The following is a 17,500-nucleotide window of genomic DNA, read 5'->3' on the forward strand; positions in this document are numbered from 1 at the left end:
TCTGTAAGTACCCCACAGACCCCTGTAAGTACCCCACAGACCCCTGTAAGTACCCCACAAACCCCTGTAAGTACCCCACAAACCCCTGTGAATACCCCACAAACCCCTGTAAGTACCCCAGCACTATGTAAATACCCCAGAACTCTGTAAGTACCCCACAAACCCCTGCTGTTTCATCGCCGGCGGCTTCAGTTAAACAGTTGCGCTGCTGACTGCTGGCCTGTTGAGCAACACTAGCAGCTCTGAAGGTGCTGAAGAGACCTATTCAACTACATAGCCTGCCATTAACAGCATTGCTTGCAATGTGCATTGGATTAAAAGCACTTGCCAAATAAATTATTGAATGTGGATGTATTTTGAATGTATTGTAAGTGTATTGTGACTGTAATGTCAATGCTTGGCTATTCTGTGCCTGTGGAGTAGAGCACTCACTCTGGTTGGCACATGCGAAGGGGCCACTCAGGCAGCCAGGGCTGGTGTTGCTGGTGGCTAGGCAACCACTCATTAGTAGCAGGCTAGCAGCGCAGTCGTATGCTGGCGGTAATCTCATGCCAAGCTTGGAAAAGGGCCGTGAACAACAATGACAGGTGTTGAGTTTGAGAATTTAAAAGTATTAATTGACTTCCGAGTGCACGGAGTTGGCTTGTATTAAAGAAAATCACACATGGTGTTTAGGGCTATGCCATGATATATCCTCCATGATGTAGGGCCTACTGGGTGTCGTGCCATATCATATGTAGTAAAGTAATTATTGTTTGCATTTTCCCTGGGATTTTCATTTCTGAAAAAAAAAAAATTCTATAGTGTTTTTAGCATGATTAACTTGTTGGGCCTATAGGTAAGTATATGTTGATGGTCAGAGCGGAGCTCTGTTCTAGAATCTTTGGTCAGGATTTTTTGCAACTATGTTTATTTTTGCATGGATCTCAAGAGTCTTTGCTGATGTGATGTGAGGAAAAAAGATTGTATTGAAAAAAGTCAATACTGCCAGTGTTAAAATATGTCAATACTGCAGATGCTTTAGCCTTCTCTTGGTAAGCAGTTATGTCCTCTTGCTGATTGGTTTGCTTCCCATGTGTCCTCCCTCCCACAGCTGCAGTACCACGCGGGATTGGCCTCCAGCCTGCTGAACCAGCAGTCACTCAAGCGCTCAGCCAATCAGATGGGACCTTCTGCCAAGAGGAGGCCCAAAGTCCAGCCTAGTGCCCTGGTCCTGCCACCACAGTAAGCCCAAGATTTACTGACCAGCTACCCAGCACCCACCCAACATCTCGATAGTCGATACATCTCCCTAACATCGCTAAACACCAGCTCAAAATGTCTCCACCATCTTTCTCTACATGTACCATCATTTCTATAGATCAACTCAACATGTCTATAGATCTACTCAAATTTCTATAGATCTACCATCATTTTCATAGATCAACTCAAAATGTCTATTGATCTACTCAACATTTCTATAGATCAGCTCAACATATCTGTAGATCTACTCAACATTTCTATAGATCAATTCAACATGTCTATAGATCTACCCAGCTTTTCTCGAGCATCTTTATAGATCTACCCAACATCAACCCAAAATATCTCCAAACTCTACCCAAAATAACTCAAGATCTATGTATCCAGCATCTCTATAGATCTACCCAAGCCACTGCCCTCGTCGCCAAAGTCCTCCACCTTTATAGCCCAGCACGTTTCTGATTCTACCAGATGGTGCTTTCTTTTGAAGTGATCCTCTCCCGACCACTCAGCCTTAGACACTCACCACTACGATGGCAAGAAGACTCCTTTCAACCCACCCATGAATGGCAGTTTGTTTCTTTCCTTTTCCACTGCTACAGTTCTTTCCTTCTAACCAACAATGGTTCCTCTTGTTCTCCCCGACGTGAATCTACCCCTGTAGAGTGCGTGCGTGAGTGTGTGTGAGTGTGTGTGTGTGTGTGTGTGTGTGTGTGTGTGTGTGTGTGTGTGTGTGCGCCCTGCCATGGTTCCTGCCCCCTCTCATCCTACACGGCTCCTCTAGTGTCTTCTTCCCTCTCCTGTGTGTGTGTGTGTGTGTGTCTGTCTGTCTGTCTGTCTGTGGCTGCAAGGCAGGCGCAAGGCGTGCAAGGCGGTGTGTGTGTGCGCCCTGCCATGGTTCCTGCCCCCTCTCATCCTACATGGCTCCTCTAGTGTCTTATTCCCTCTCCTGTGTGTGTGTGTGTGTATGTGTGTGTGTGTGTGTGTGTGTCTGTCTGTCTGTGTGTGTGTGTGTGTGTGTGATATTCCTCATCAAAGCACAGGGCGCAGGGAGCCACTCGACGGAACCCTGCATATGGTGACAGCGGTGAGACGACTCTTTGTCTCTCAGGGGCCACAAAGGGCCCCGCCTGCCTGCTCGTCCACTCGCTTTGATACGAGAAAAGCAGGAGTGTGTTTTTGTGTGTCTGTGGAACGACAGAGACAAGTGGCTGAGACTGAGATGAAAAGAGGACAGAGGGAGGGAGACAGAGAGAGAGAGAGAGAGAGAGAGAGAGAGAAAGAGAGAATTGAGTTGTTGGAGAGATTGAGAGAAGAGAGTGAAGGGAGTTCTTTATTTTTTTCCCCTCAACATTTCAGTGTTTCAATGTGCTGTTGTATTGTTCTGCTTTGGAAACACTGTACCTACAGTCATGCTAATACAGCAAATTGAAAATGAAAATGTGAATTGATAAGAGAGGGAGCAGTAGGGAGTGGAGGACAGAGAGAGAGAGAGAGAGAGAGAGAGAAAAGAGAGAGGTATGGAGGTCTGGGGCCCCAGCTGGCATAGTGAGTTTTTGTTTGTCACTCTGTGTTTGTGTGTGTGTGTACACACATAACACACACACACACACACACGCTTTCGTATTGCACACACACAGGCTTTCATGCATATGGAGATTGAGTGTTGAGTGTTGATTTGTGTGTGTGTCATGAAAAGAGTATTATTAACAGAAAGCAAACAGAGAGCCAACTTCCCAAGCATGTGTTGAGATTTGAGGCGAGTCCGGTGTGAGATTGCAGGGTTTTTAAATGGCAGGCGCTGCCCTTGGATGGGAGCTCAGGCTCAGCTGACCTCCCCACACAGCAGGAAGAGGAAAAACCTCCTCCACTCCAAAATGTCAGATCTGGCGCTCAAGTTTTTGGGTGCCATTTTGGCCGCGTGTTCCCTCGGTACTGGAGCTGCGAGCGAGGCTGGGGTGTGTGTGGTGTGTGTGTGTGTGTGTGTGTGTGTGTGCTAAGGCGTGTGCGCTGCAAGCAAGGCCAAGGCGGTGTGGGCAAGGCGCTGCGGTGCTATGCAAGGCGTATGTTTGTGCATGTGTGGTTGTGTGTGTGTGAGTGTGCGTGTGCGTGTGTGTGAGGCGGCCGTGGCCGGCTGGGATTGACAGGAAAATATCAATAATGGTAATAATAACCAGGAGCTGTCATGGCAGATCTTCCCTGAGTGCGGCTGCTCCAGACTGGCCTGCTTTTCTGACAGGACTTTAGGGATCGCTAATGGCCCAGCACTGCACGTGGGTGGGAGAGTGTGTTTGTGTGTCTGTCTAGGTGTGTGTGTGTGTGTGGCTGAGTGTGTGTCTGTTTGTTTTTGAGGATGTCTGTGTGTGTGTGTGTGTGTGTGTGTGTGTGTGTATGTGTCTGAGTATGTGTCTCTGTGTTTGTTTTTGAGGATGTCTCTGTGTGTGTGTGTGTGTGTGTGTGTGTGTGTGTGATGTCTGTGAGTGTGTGTGTGTGTGTGTGTGTGTGTGTGTGTTTGTTTGTGTGTGTTTGTCAAGGGTGGGGGTGCTGAGGTGTACCACAAGGTGAAGGGTGGTGTGGAGGGGGTGGTGTGGGTGTGTGTGTAGGGGGGTGGTGTGGGTGTGTGTGTAGGGGGTAGGGGCGGTTGGAGTCTGCTGTCGAACGTCGCTCGCTGTCCTGATGAATTTGCCGTTTCTAAAAGGAGCAGGCCATGAATTATGCAGCCCAACCTTCATGTGGGCTAGCTTTTAAGAGCACACACACACACACACACACACACACACACACACACACACACACACACACACTCTGCATTGCCAGCTTTTTTACCCTTGGAGCCGGTGCAGAAATGCCATGTATTGCTGAACCCAGGAAAATAAAAACTAGTCTCTCTCACCCCACCACACCCCACCCCACCACACCCCTCCACACCTTTCCCCACCCCACCACACAACCACACCACACCACACCCCACCACACAACCACATCACACGACACCTTACCACACCTCACCCCACCACACAACCACACCACACCCCACCACACCACGGCTCCCTCACCTCAAAGATCGCCATCCTCTCCAAAAACACACACATGCTCCCTGGAATCCCGATACAGTAGACAAGCGAGTTACAATCTGCTGTGACTGTGCAGAGGCGATGTGTTGTGCAGGTCAGCTGTGACTGTGCAGAGGCGATGTGTTGTGCAGGTACGGATCGATCAAATGTACGCAGTGGGCAGCGCCAGGTTGGAGTTCATTTACGAAGGGCTTGTGTTGGGTATGAGTCAGGTGTATGAGCATACACCTGAGGACCAGTGAGCAGCATATCCTATCCTATCATTTAGGACACGCAGGACTCCATATCCTATCATTTAGGACACGCAGGACTCCATATCCTGTTATTTAGGACACGCAGGAGCAGGACTCCATATCCTATCATTTAGGAAGCGCAGGACTCCAAATCCTATCATTTAGGAAACGCAGGACTTTATATCCTATCATTTAGGAAACGCAGGACTTTATATCCTATCATTTAGGACATGCAGGACTCCATATCCTATCATTGAGGAAGCGCAGGACTTTATATCCTATCATTTAGGGAGAATCTCCAGTGCTTTGCTATGGGAAACTCAGGACTCCATATCTGATCCGCTGTTGCTGTCGGGGAGTTTTCATGCTTATGAAGCGACCGCTCTCCAAGGGAGAGATAACCCCGATTGTCTGTTCGTTACCAGCCTCGGCAGGAGTTTTTGGCAGGAAGCACGAACCATGACTGATGCAGAGTACATGACCTTTTTTTGTTGCCTTCTCTTTTTTATGACAGGTTCCCGACCACAGGGAGGGGACGCGGTTGTGAACCATTTACAGTCACTCTCCTTTCCACTCCATTTTTTAATTTGAATCTATAATGAAAGAAATACTCAAAAGTGAATGGCAGTAATACATGATGCCATATCATATGCACTGTAGGTACAGCTTTGAACAAGCACAACGTTATGGTATTTCCCAGTATGGCTTGTGCATAAGCACCACACAGCAAGGAAATAACTTACATCATACAGCATAGGTTACTAAGGTTATAAGCATCATATAAACATCATAGGTTACTAAGGTTATAAGCATCATAACAGCATAGGTTACTAAGGTTATAAACATCATATAAACATCATAGGTTACTAAGGTTATAAACATCATAACATCATAGGTTACTAAGGTTATAAGCATCATAACAGCATAGGTTACTAAGGTTATAAACATCATATAAACATCATAGGTTACTAAGGTTATAAACATCATAACATCATAGGTTACTAAGGTTATAAATATCTTAAACATCATAGGTTACTAAGGTTATAAACATCATAACATCATAGGTTACTAAGGTTATAAACATCATATAAACATCATAGGTTACTAAGGTTATAAGCATTATAACATCATAGGTTACTAAGGTTATAAACATCATATAAACATCATAGGTTACTAAGGTTATAAGCATCATATAAACATCATAGGTTACTAAGGTTATAAGCATCATAACAGCATAGGTTAATAAGGTTATAAACGTCATATAAACATCATAGGTTACTAAGGTTATAAACATCATAACATCATAGGTTACTAAGGTTATAAGCATCATAACAGCATAGGTTACTAAGGTTGTAAACATCATATAAACATCATAGGTTACTAAGGTTATAAACATCATAACATCATAGGTTACTAAGGTTATAAACATCTTAAACATCATAGGTTACTAAGGTTATAAACATCATATAAACACCATAGGTTACTAAGGTTATAAACATCAACATCATAGGTTACTAAGGTTATAAACATATTAAACATCATAGGTTACTAAGGTTATAAGCATCATAACAGCATAGGTTACTAAGGTTATAAAAATCATATAAACATCATAGGTTACTAAGGTTATAAACATCATAACATCATAGGTTACAAAGGTTATAAACATCTTTAACATCATAGGTTACTAAGTTATAAGTATAATTGACTACTAAGGTTATAAACATCAACTGAACGTCATAGGCTACTAGGGCTATACACATAAGCATCATTAATTAATTAATTAATTAAACAGCTTGGTATTTTATCCCATTTAACTTGCTAGGCAAATATATATCAACTTATAGTTTGTGTATAAAGTATTGGATTCTTATGTGAAAAAGGGGTAAATATTGCATTAAAATAATGTAATGTGTATTATGTATAATAGGACACAATGGACATATTGTGAGAATGCCACCTCAGTAGCTAGCTAGAGGTTCCCCTAACCAGCCAGTCAACCAGCTGATCCAAAAGGCAGCTTGAGCCTCTCGGCCTGATCACAGTTATAATTGGTTTCTTTTGTGTTCATCAAATCATCATTCTCCTTCAAGCATTCACGTTTTTACTTTCACTGCCAATAACTGAAATGAGATCATTTTGTCTGAGATCAGCCTTTTAAAAGGTCCAGCACAGGATGTGACACACAGGATGTTTAATAGACGCCATAAATTATGTAGTGAGTTACTTACACGTGAAATGTGTGTTGGACTTAATGCAATTTGCCCCTGACCTTGTACAATTCCCCGGAATTGTAGATGGTTTCGCTCCATTCCTCATCCCGGATCAGTATCCGGTGGGATGAAGTCAGTTTCAGCCCCATGAACTGCACAAGCTCCAGTTCTCCTGTGCCGGATCTCTCACTGAACCTTGGGAGATGGCAGATAGCCAATTAGCATCTTGTTCTCTGATGTATGCAGCGTAGGCCTCTGTCGATCCAAGCAAGGTGTGTGTGTGTGTGTGTGTGTGCCTGTGCGTGTGTGTGCGCGCATGTGTGTACGTGTGTGTGTGTGTGTAGACGCATGTGTGTGGGTGAATGTGTGTGTGTATGTGGCCAGGGTGTGTTCACGCATATGTGTGATGAGTAATCTCCAAAAACTGGGTTCATGCTGAATCTAATCATCTCTTGTCCAGATCCTCTCAGCCTTCACATGACAGAGCTGACAGACAGCTGTCAGCAATCTGCTACAGAGGACATGTTGCGTTGCGTAGTACATATTTGCACCAACATACACTTTCACGTGTATATAGTTTGTATATTTCTTTGTTTTTAAATATTAAATGGATTGCATTTATACATCTTTTTTCAACTCCTGCAAGCACCCAAAGCGCTTTACAATGTCATGCCTCACATTCAGTCAAGTAGGAGAAAAATTTGGTTTCTGCATTTATCCCAATCCGAGAATTAGTGAAACACACTCAGCACACAGTGAACACACAGTGAGGTGAAGCACACACTAATCCCGGCGCAGTGAGCTGCCTGCTACAGCGGCGCTCGGGGAGCAGTGAGGGGTTAGGTTCCTTGCTCAAGGGCACTTCAGCCGTGGTCCTACTGCTCGGGGATTGACCCGGCAACCCTTCGGTTCGAAGCCCTAACCAGTAGGCCACGGCTGCCCCATAATAGACAAACGTTTCAGGCCTAGCCCATCATCAGTGTCTCAATTTCGATTTCAACCTTCCAGTTTCTGGACGACTCCTCTACCTCCTGATCCAGTGCCGCCTGTTTTATTAATAGTGAGCAATCATGAACATATAAATGCCCCTAAGTACTCTCACATGCCATTTTAATTTAATTTTAATTTAATTCATTAAATCTCTGGCACCTGCTGCGTCCCCACATGTCTCAGGCACTGTGCCAGAATTCAGGCTCGGGCCAGGCCATCTTAGGATCGGAAAATGTCCTTTTTTTCTTTTTACACATTTATTACAAATGGTGAAATATTATTTGGGAGCAACTTAATAGCAAATGATTAAGTCATGTGAGATGTGTTGTTATGATTTTACCCACTTATTACCATGACGCTACTCATTTATTATTGATCTGTGCAGTCAAGTGCTGCTGAAGTTCCACAGAGTGCTGTGCGCTACAGTACAAGTGCTATAATGCTGTCCCTTCCTGTTTGATCCCTGACTGGAAAGCCACTAGCAGCTGTGTGTGTGTGTGTGTGTGTGTGTGTGTGTGTGTATGTACTGTGTGTGTAGATGTGTGTATGTACTGTGTGTGTGTGTGTGTGTGTGTGTGTATGTACACACTTTATGTGTGTACTGTGTGTGTACACTGTATGTATGTACTGTGTGTGTATGTGTGTGTGTACACACTGTGTGTGTGTGTGGTGTGTGGGGCCCAAGGTGCCCTTGGAGTGGAGCATGCTGGTGTAGTGTTAGTGAGTTGACCCGTGACGGACGGCGTCGGCGGAGGAACGGTAGGATGTGTTGCTGATGTCCTTGTCGGATAGATGCAGAGTGGCAGAGGGGGAGAGTGGCGCTGTCAGGTCCGAGCTGCTCCACTCACGTCAGGAGGGGTCGCCTGCAGATCTCACAGGACCGGGACCAGGGTGGACCGCTGTGGACATGTGTGTGCACGCACACAGACACACACACACACACACACACACACACACACACACACACACACACACTCTGCCACCCACACACACACACACACACACACTCTGCCACCCACACACACACACACACTGCCATACACACACACACACACACACACACACACACACACACACACACACATACACATACACACACACAAGCACACACACACACACTCTGCCACCCACACACACACACACTCTGCCATACATACACACACACACACACACACACACACACACACACACACACACACACACACACACACACACACTCTGCCAAACACACACACACACACACACACACACACACACACACACACAGACCGCCACACATATACACACATACACAGCCACGCCCTCATGCACATGCAATGTACAGTATATACACTCACACCTATACAAATTTAGACACACACACACAAAATGAGGAGAAACATTAAAGTTACAATGCAGAGGAGACCTTAGATAACAATAAAAACAACAACAATGCAGAGGAGACCTTAGATAACAATAAAAACAACAACAATGAAAGCCATAATGCAGAACAGACCTTCGGTAACAACTACTACAACAATAAGATAATGCGTTCCGAATAAATAAATAAACCTGAAGGTCTGGGCATTCTGGCTTAGGTAGAAATAGGATTTTTACCAGAATGTAACATTAGGAAGTAATCATTTCTGTTTAGGTCCGATTTGTATCTCTCGTAGAACAAATGTGATTCACTCCCGAGATTCACTCCCGAGATTCAGCCACCCACTCTTCTAATTATTGAGTTCTAATTAGCATTTGTTATACTCTTACACCTATATACAACTTTGAATGAATGGCAATCAGCCAAGACATTGCAAACATGACTGTTACTGTACGTACACCGCTGCCGACTTGAGCTTCCAAAGAAGCTCTGGTCGCCCTGTCAAGGACGCTTATCAAAAAAGTCCTGGGAAGCTTTGGACGCTTTGGCCGCTCTGACGTGACAGCATTTTACGTTCGATCATGTTCTATCTTAATACTTTATTTAAAGGCCGTCTATTCTGATTGGGTGGTGGTCGTGGTCGCAGAACCGCGTCATAGCTCATTACCATAAAGTTGACTTACTTTCAACTTTCTGCTTCGCTCAAGACGCCCAAAACGCGGCACCGACGGATTTGCCGCTTCTGGCAGCTGAGAGAAGCCGGCTTCCATTGAAAATGAATGACTTCCTTAATCTTTGGAAGCTCAAGTCGGCGACGGTGTGTACGTACAGTTATACATGTAGTTTATAACAATGCAATAGCCTTATAACACTGAAGAAACACATACTTACATAATTGCTTTTTTCCCAAAATATGTCTCTGTATGATTTTGTTGCCGTTTTGTGGCCTCCACTGATTGGGAAAAAGATCAGTCATAAAACTTTATAAAAAAAACAATCATAAAACTTAATGCAAATAGAGTTGTTCGTCAGTCAAAGCCCATCAGACCTGTGACCCTCTCTTCAGTAGATCTTTCTGCAGAATTCTAATAACCACGATGAATAAAGTGCAGTTCATTTGGTGGATTTGGTGGTGTGTGTGTGTGTGTGTGTGTGTGTGTGTGTGTGTGTGTGTGTGTGTGTGTGTGTGTGTGTGTGTGAGTGTGTGAGAGAGTGAGTGTGAGGGTGAGTGTGAGTTTTCAGTCCCTGGTGCGCATGGCTGCGGTGGTAATTAGTGCGCCTCATTCATGTCGGCGCAGCGCGGCAAAGCCAGCGTACACTCGGCGCTTTTGTTTGCTCTGTAAATTAGGGCCGGATTAGCGTCCGCTCCTACACACACACAAACACACACACACACACACTCCCACTGTGCTCCTGACAATGCAATTGATTCAATTACGCCGTCTTTGGACACGCCGGCACAAATGAGTGTGCCGCTGGTCAAGGGGTGTCCTCTTTCAGGTCCTCTTTCAGTGCTGCACTGCGGCAGAGTACAGTGGAGAGAGAGAGAGAGAGAGCTCTGAACGGTGAGTGCTTCAGTCATGGGTGATCCCTGATTAGTGAAAAAAAGAGAGAGAGAGAGAGAGAGAGATGGGGTGGGAGGGGGTCCACGTTGATCTGAATTCCTCTCACCCCTCCATGCAGTCTCCAGCAAAGGGCTATTTGATCACTTTGTAGCATCAATCATACCATGGGGGGAGAAAAAGAGTGGCGCACTACACACCAAAGCAACACTGAACAAATGTCAGATTGTTTTCCTGAAAATGTCAGTCCGTGTAACATTTTTTTGGAGGTATGTATGCGTGCGTTTTTTTTTCTCTCTGTGCTGTTCTTTCATGTACTTTCTGTCGAAGACGTCAATTTTTTTCCACCCCTTTTCTCAAGTAGCGGCACGTTGATAAGAGCACCTTTTCATCATCTTCGCTGGCTAATAATGTTTAAACATTAGCATTCAAGACACTCTTGAGTGTGGATTCTTAAACTGTGTAACAGAAACCTCCCATATGCCTGCATATCCGCAGAGCATTCATTAACTTTGCATTTCAATCACAAGGTTGATAGAAAAACCCTTAATGACTAAGCTGCAGAATGGCTTCTGTTGCGGGCCCTCTCCTTTTAGGCTGGTGCCCATGCTCAGTATGGGTACAGGCCCCTTGTGCTTTGCTCTGTAATCTATATTATTCTCTCCCCATATTACAATGTGTGTGTGTCGGGGGGGGGGGGTTCACAAGCAGGAGTGAATGTTAAGCAGACCAGGCGGTGTGATGTGTTTCTCAGCTGCGTTTAAACAGTGACCGCAGCTGCTAGCGGCTGGGCTGGACTTTCCCTGTCCGACATCTCCCTCAATGGCCAGCGTTGTCTTTAAAGACCTCGTAAATTGCTATAAAGCCCAATGTGTGTACAGCCTGTCTGCGTAATCTAGTCAGTGGCTTCGACAGGCTTTTATATCAGATGGTTATTGGTCTCGGGAGTGAGACATATAACGGGCGATTTGCTTTTATGTTGCCCCATTATTGCATTTACGATGATCGGATGTTCCTGTTTAGTGCACTCCTCTGATGCACTCCTCTGATGCACTCCTCTGATGCACTCCCGATCACTTTTTTTTCTCCAAAATCACGTTTCCTTTTTTTATCAGCTCTTTGTCTCCTCCTTTCTCTTTGTGTGTGTGTGTGTGTGTGTGTCTGTCTGTCTGTGTGTGTAATGCGTGTGTGTGTGTGTGTGTGTGTATGTGTGTGTGTGTGTGTGTGTGTGTGTGTGTGTGTGTGTGTGTGTGTGTGTGTGTGTGTGTGTGTGGTGGGTGTGTGTGTGTGTGTGTGTGTGAGAGAGAGAAAGATCCTACAGCATGTGCACTTGAATGACTAATACCGCTTTAGTGTGGTGTGTGTGTGTGTAAGTTGGAGTGACAGTCTCTACAAAAGACTCGTAACAAACAGAGGCGTCTGTCCCCAGGTGATTCGGTGCCACTGAATGGGAGCGGTTGGAACCCACATGGCGAAGGCAGCACTGGGAACAAGGATGCATACATACACACACACACACACACACACCTACACACACACACACACACACACACACACACACCACACACACACACACACACACACACACACACACACACACACAGAGAGAGAGAGAGAGCTCAAGTCATTCTGCACAGGCTTGCCTTTGTTTGCCCTTCCTCTCATGTTGGAACCCATTGCCCGTGTGTGTGTGTGTGTGTGTGTGTGTGTGTGTGTGTGTGTGTGTGTGTGTGTGTGTGTGTGTGTGTGTGTGTGTGTGTGAGAGTGAGAGAGAGAGAGTGTGTAGATTCTGTAGGACCGGCGCCATAACAAGCAATTAAAAATATGTTAATTGTGTGGTCTGGGTGGGCTTCAGGGAGGCTTTGCTTGAAAGGAGGAAGCTCCGTTGGGCTTGGGCCACGCTGGTACTCTCTGTGTGTATGTGTGTGTATGGGTCTGCGTGTGTGTGGGTCTGTGTGTGTGGGTCTGTGTGTGTGTGGGGGTCTGTGTGTATGTGTGTGTATGGGTCTGCGTGTGTGTGGGTCTGTGTGTGGGGGGTCTGTGTGTATGTGTGTGTATGGGTCTGCGTGTGTGTGGGTCTGTGTGTGTGTGTGTGTGGGTCTGTGTGTGTGTGTGGGTCTGTGTGTGTGTGGGTCTGTGTCGTGTGTGTGTGTAGCAGAGTCTCCAGATGGCTATGCAGATGTGTGTCTCAATGCTGTAACTATTGTAGTATCAATGCATTTGGATTGTGAGACGTCAGATCCAGATATTATAGGCCTAGAAGTTTGTGGCTCGGGTGAGATTGCTGGATTCCTATTTATTGTGTGTGTGTGTGTGTGTGTGTGTGTGTGTGTGTGGGGGTATGTCCCTGACACAGCAGGATTCATGCACTCTAGATCGTCTAGACTATTCAAAACGGTGCCCTTGTTACACCTCGACACTCTTTTAAAAAGAAAAGAAAAGAAAAGTTCAAAATGCTACATAAATCAATTAAAATGGCTGTAAACAATAGACATAGAAGACAATTGAAAGCCCCAAGTGAGAAGTGTTCCAGAGGCACATGCACCCCAGGAATCTCACACACACACACACACACACACACACACACACACACACACACATACAAAGCATGTTTATTCAACATGTGTCCGGTGTGTTGAATGATGTGTTTCGTTTTTGGAGATGAAGGTTGTTGCACCTCGCTGATGAGCTCCCCATGGCAATACCTTAAAGCAAGTCGAGTCTTGTGTGTGTGTGTGTGTGTGTGTGTGTGTGTGTGTGTGTGTGTGTGCACGAGAGTTCCTCCTACAGCGCTGCTGTAATTACAGAGCCCCTCCGATCGCCGCTCAGCATTCCTGTAGCCAATAAAATGCCATGGCCATCCCCTCCCCTCCTCCGCGTTGCCCAAATGCGGTCCGACAGCATGGTTAGCCTTGTCCGGCACGCTCAGGCTTCGCCTCTAATCACACTCCAACCTTCATGTCCGTCTCTGTCCGGCTAGGTACAGGCTGAGCATATTAGTGTTGTGTCCCTTCCCAATATGCCGTCTTATTATTATTATTATTATTAATATTAGTAGTAGTAGTAGTAGTATTATTATTATTATTGTTATTGTTATTATTATTATTATTATTATTGGATTACCTGTGAATGTGATTTCCATTCAGAATGCTCTCTGCAGCTGTGAATAACTTTGTTGAATATTTCATGATGTCTTCTTGTTATTCCACCTGATTACTGAATGCATGGGAGGAGCAGACGTAGAGATATCAGTGGACAAACTCACTCTGGGCTGTGGGTGCTCATGCAAAACAAGTGGTGTGGGAGTGTGTGAATATGAACAGTATGTGTGTGTGTCCCTGTGTGTGTGTGTGTGTTACGTCTGCAGCTAAATGCCACGTGCCCTTACCCTCTTCAGCTCACCTTCGCAGCTCTAATAGGACTTTGATGCACACACCAGAGTGAACTACCCAGGTGCTGTGTGTGTGTGTGTGTGTGTGTGTGTGTGTGTGTGTGTGTGTGTGTGTGTGTGTGTGTGTGTGTGTGTGTGTGTGTGGCGTGTGTGTGTGTGTGTGTGTGCATGTGTGTGTGTGTGTGTGTGTGTGTGTGTGTACGCGTATGTACGCGTATGTACTCATATGTAGGCGTGTGCGTGCGTGCGTGTGTGCGTGTGTGCGTGCGTGTGTGCGTGCGTGCGTGTGTGTGTGTGTGCGTGTGTGTGTGCGTATGTACTCGTATGTAGGCGCGTGCGTGTGTGCGTGTGTGTGTGCGTGTGTGCGTGTGTGTGTGCGTGCGTGCGTGCGTGCGTGCTTGCGTGTGTGTGTGCGTACACACTTGAGTGGATCTATAGGAGCTGGGCATCTAGTCTGTTGCCCTGAGAAGAGACTGTGCAGGACTGCAGTGTTGCTCCTTTCTTCTTAACTTTCAACTGACTTTACAAACTTGTTTCCCAGTGGCCAGCGTACTTTCTTTACAAATGATTCCCTCCCTTTCGTGTGCAGCTGGAGCCCCTGAAGTGTATCGACGGCCACCGGCCAGGGAGCTTTTCATTAAACCCTGATTAGCATAGCGACGTAGCCGTAGCATTGAACCAGGGACGGCTGCTGGACCACTCAGGGCTTTTCTGCTGACGCCAGTCGAGACGGGCAGTGTGTGTGTGTGTGTGTGTGTGTGTGTGTGTGTGTGTGTGTGTGTGTGTGAGGTGTCGGGGAGAGCACCCCGAGCAAGCGCTCGCTGGTGCTTTTGGGGAAGTCAGGGCAGGTTGAAGTGGAAGCGCTATAGGCACACACACACACCCTCACCCCATCCTTGTTCTCTGATGCTAATAATGGCTGGCTGGCCGATTGATGTCTTCATGTGGTGACATTCAGGCTGATCTGCTGCCTCCCACCGGGAGAGGGATTTAATTTAAGATTTACTTAAAGATTTAATAATTTCCTTTAAGTACACATACTTAGCATCAGGATGCTCTGGGTCTCCTATCTTTACAGTATTCATGTGCCTTTTCTATGCAGTCAAAAATTTAATATTTGATGTCTTTTCTCTTGATACATAATAATAATGCATTTTATTCAAGGGGCGTCTTTCTCAACACTCAAGGTCACCTTACAAAATCCACAATAAAACACACAGTCCATCAAACAAGCAATCAGAAAAACAGGCAATAAAATAACATAATAATACTATCGTAAACGTGCAAATTACCAACCATTTCGTTCAAAAATTCTAAAACAACAATGCTTTTTAATACTTCAAAATTACATTTGTTAAATGAACCTTACATTTTTCAGTAGCCATAGGTGTGTAGATTTGAACAAAATCTAGTTTGGTTCTTACGGGGGCTTAGTGCTGGGCTGGTGGGTACTTATTCCCAACCTTTCTCATTGCACATCAACAGTTAGCCCGAGAATTCTCGTCATCGCAATTCAAAATTCCACTGGAGCTCCAAGCGGATTTGTACACGCAGCCTTACAACACTGTTTACAGCTCTTGATCCACGGTAAAATGTAATTTTTTGGTACATAGCTAATTTAGATAAACTTATGATGTGGGTGCTTGCGTTTCTTTAGGAATCTGCCGTCTTGGTTTGTATAGAAATTAATATTAAGTGACACATGCACGTAAGAGGTTGGACATACTGTACGTGACAGTTGCTAATATGTATATGACGTTCCTATAATTATACTACATAATAATACTATTAATAATAAGAGAACAAGAGAAAGGGTGTTATGTGTTGAATTCTGAATCTATGGCGTAAATAGAACCTCTAGAAGGGCTGTTTTTAGCACCTAACCTGACTTTAGCCACCCATTACTTATTTAGTTTTGTTTACCTATGGAGGAATTTTAGACTTCAAACTTTTAGGATTGCTAGTTCACTGGTCACTTTTCATGTCACGGTGAGTGAACACTGACCACTGACCACTACTTCTGATAGTTGTAGTATTCTGCATCGATGCATCCTGGTGAATGCAGCTGCTGACCTGCCCAGGTAATCAATATGTGCGACTAGGAGTCACCTGTATTGGACTGGTAGCATTTGATCTGGGAGTGAATTCAAGGATGGACTAAAATACATTGAGTTGACACAAAGAGGCCGGTGTTAAGCGTTTACACGTGTCAATAGTATTGAGTTGGACCCAACACTCACACACCCAATATCTGCCTCCTAATGAAAAACAATTGACTTTGTATTGACAGCGGTCGAGACCCTTGGTCCGCTCATTTCTCTTTTTTTGGTGTAAATTGAAACATCAGCACCAACTCGTGTGTGTGTGTGTGTGTGTGTGTGTGTGTGTGTGTGTGTGTGTGTGTGTGTTTTTAATGTCGCTCTCTTTCTTCTCCCTCAGGTACGTGGACGATGTGATCACCAGGATTGGGCGAATGTTCCCGGACATGACGATCGAGCTTTTCCGCCCCAACGGGACCTCCGCAGTGCTTCTGGTAAGGCGCTCTCACTTCATCACATACAGTATGCAGGGTAGAACACACTACACTGGCATGCCAACCACTAGGAGCTATACTGTAACCTCCGCAGTGCTTCTGGTAAGGCGCTCTCACTTCATCACATACAGTATGCAGGGTAGAACACACTACACTGGCATGCCAACCACTAGGAGCTATACTGTAACCTCCGCAGTGCTTCTGGTAAGGCGCTCTCATCATCACATATGCAGGGTACAACACACTACACTGGCATGCCAACCACTAGGAGCTATACTGTAACCTCCGCGGTGCTTCTGGTAAAGCTCTCATCATCACATATGCAGGGTACAACACACTACACTGGCATGCCAACCACTAGGAGCTATACTGTAACCTCAGCAGTGCTTCTGGTAAGGCGCTCTCATCATCACATATGCAGGGTACAACACACTACACTGGCATGCCAACCACTAGGAGCTATACTGTAACCTCAGCAGTGCTTCTGGTAAGGCGCTCTCATCATCACATATGCAGGGTACAACACACTACACTGGCATGCCAACCACTAGGAGCTATACTGTAACCTCAGCAGTGCTTCTGGTAAGGCGCTCTCAGGCCTTATTACACGGTTCCTCACAATGCTGCAGAATGCTCTATTCACTTGTATGGGCCTTCCCAGCATTCAGAGGTCTGATATTTCTGGATAACAGACCGTTGCTAAGTATAACAGACCGCTGTCAAGGAAAATTGGTTTTGTGCTTCTTATTCTGTGTTCTAAAGAGTGTTTGATTCGAGTTCAGGGTGTGTTGCAAACTATTTGTTTCTTAGCAAAAGCCACGATGACACGGTAACAAATAAATGTAAAGAGTCATCATGTGGAGTTTATTTTTCCGTTTTGGCAGATAGGCGTGTAATAAGCGGGATAA

At 45.4% G+C, this 17,500-nt stretch overlaps 1 protein-coding gene across 1 annotated transcript in view; it reads left to right on the top strand.

Moving 5' to 3' along the window:
• med27 (mediator complex subunit 27) overlaps window positions 1-17,500 on the top strand; it is a 104,211-nt gene that overhangs the window by 39,142 nt on the left and 47,569 nt on the right. Inside the window, exons 3-4 of the mRNA XM_048244553.1 lie at window positions 1,094-1,224; window positions 16,499-16,592. Of these exons, the coding sequence (XP_048100510.1) occupies window positions 1,094-1,224; window positions 16,499-16,592 (225 nt within the window). The remainder of the gene's footprint in view (window positions 1-1,093; window positions 1,225-16,498; window positions 16,593-17,500) is intronic.

The sequence above is a fragment of the Alosa alosa genome, chromosome 5 (assembly GCF_017589495.1).
Source record: "Alosa alosa isolate M-15738 ecotype Scorff River chromosome 5, AALO_Geno_1.1, whole genome shotgun sequence".
Taxonomy (NCBI): domain Eukaryota; kingdom Metazoa; phylum Chordata; class Actinopteri; order Clupeiformes; family Clupeidae; genus Alosa; species Alosa alosa.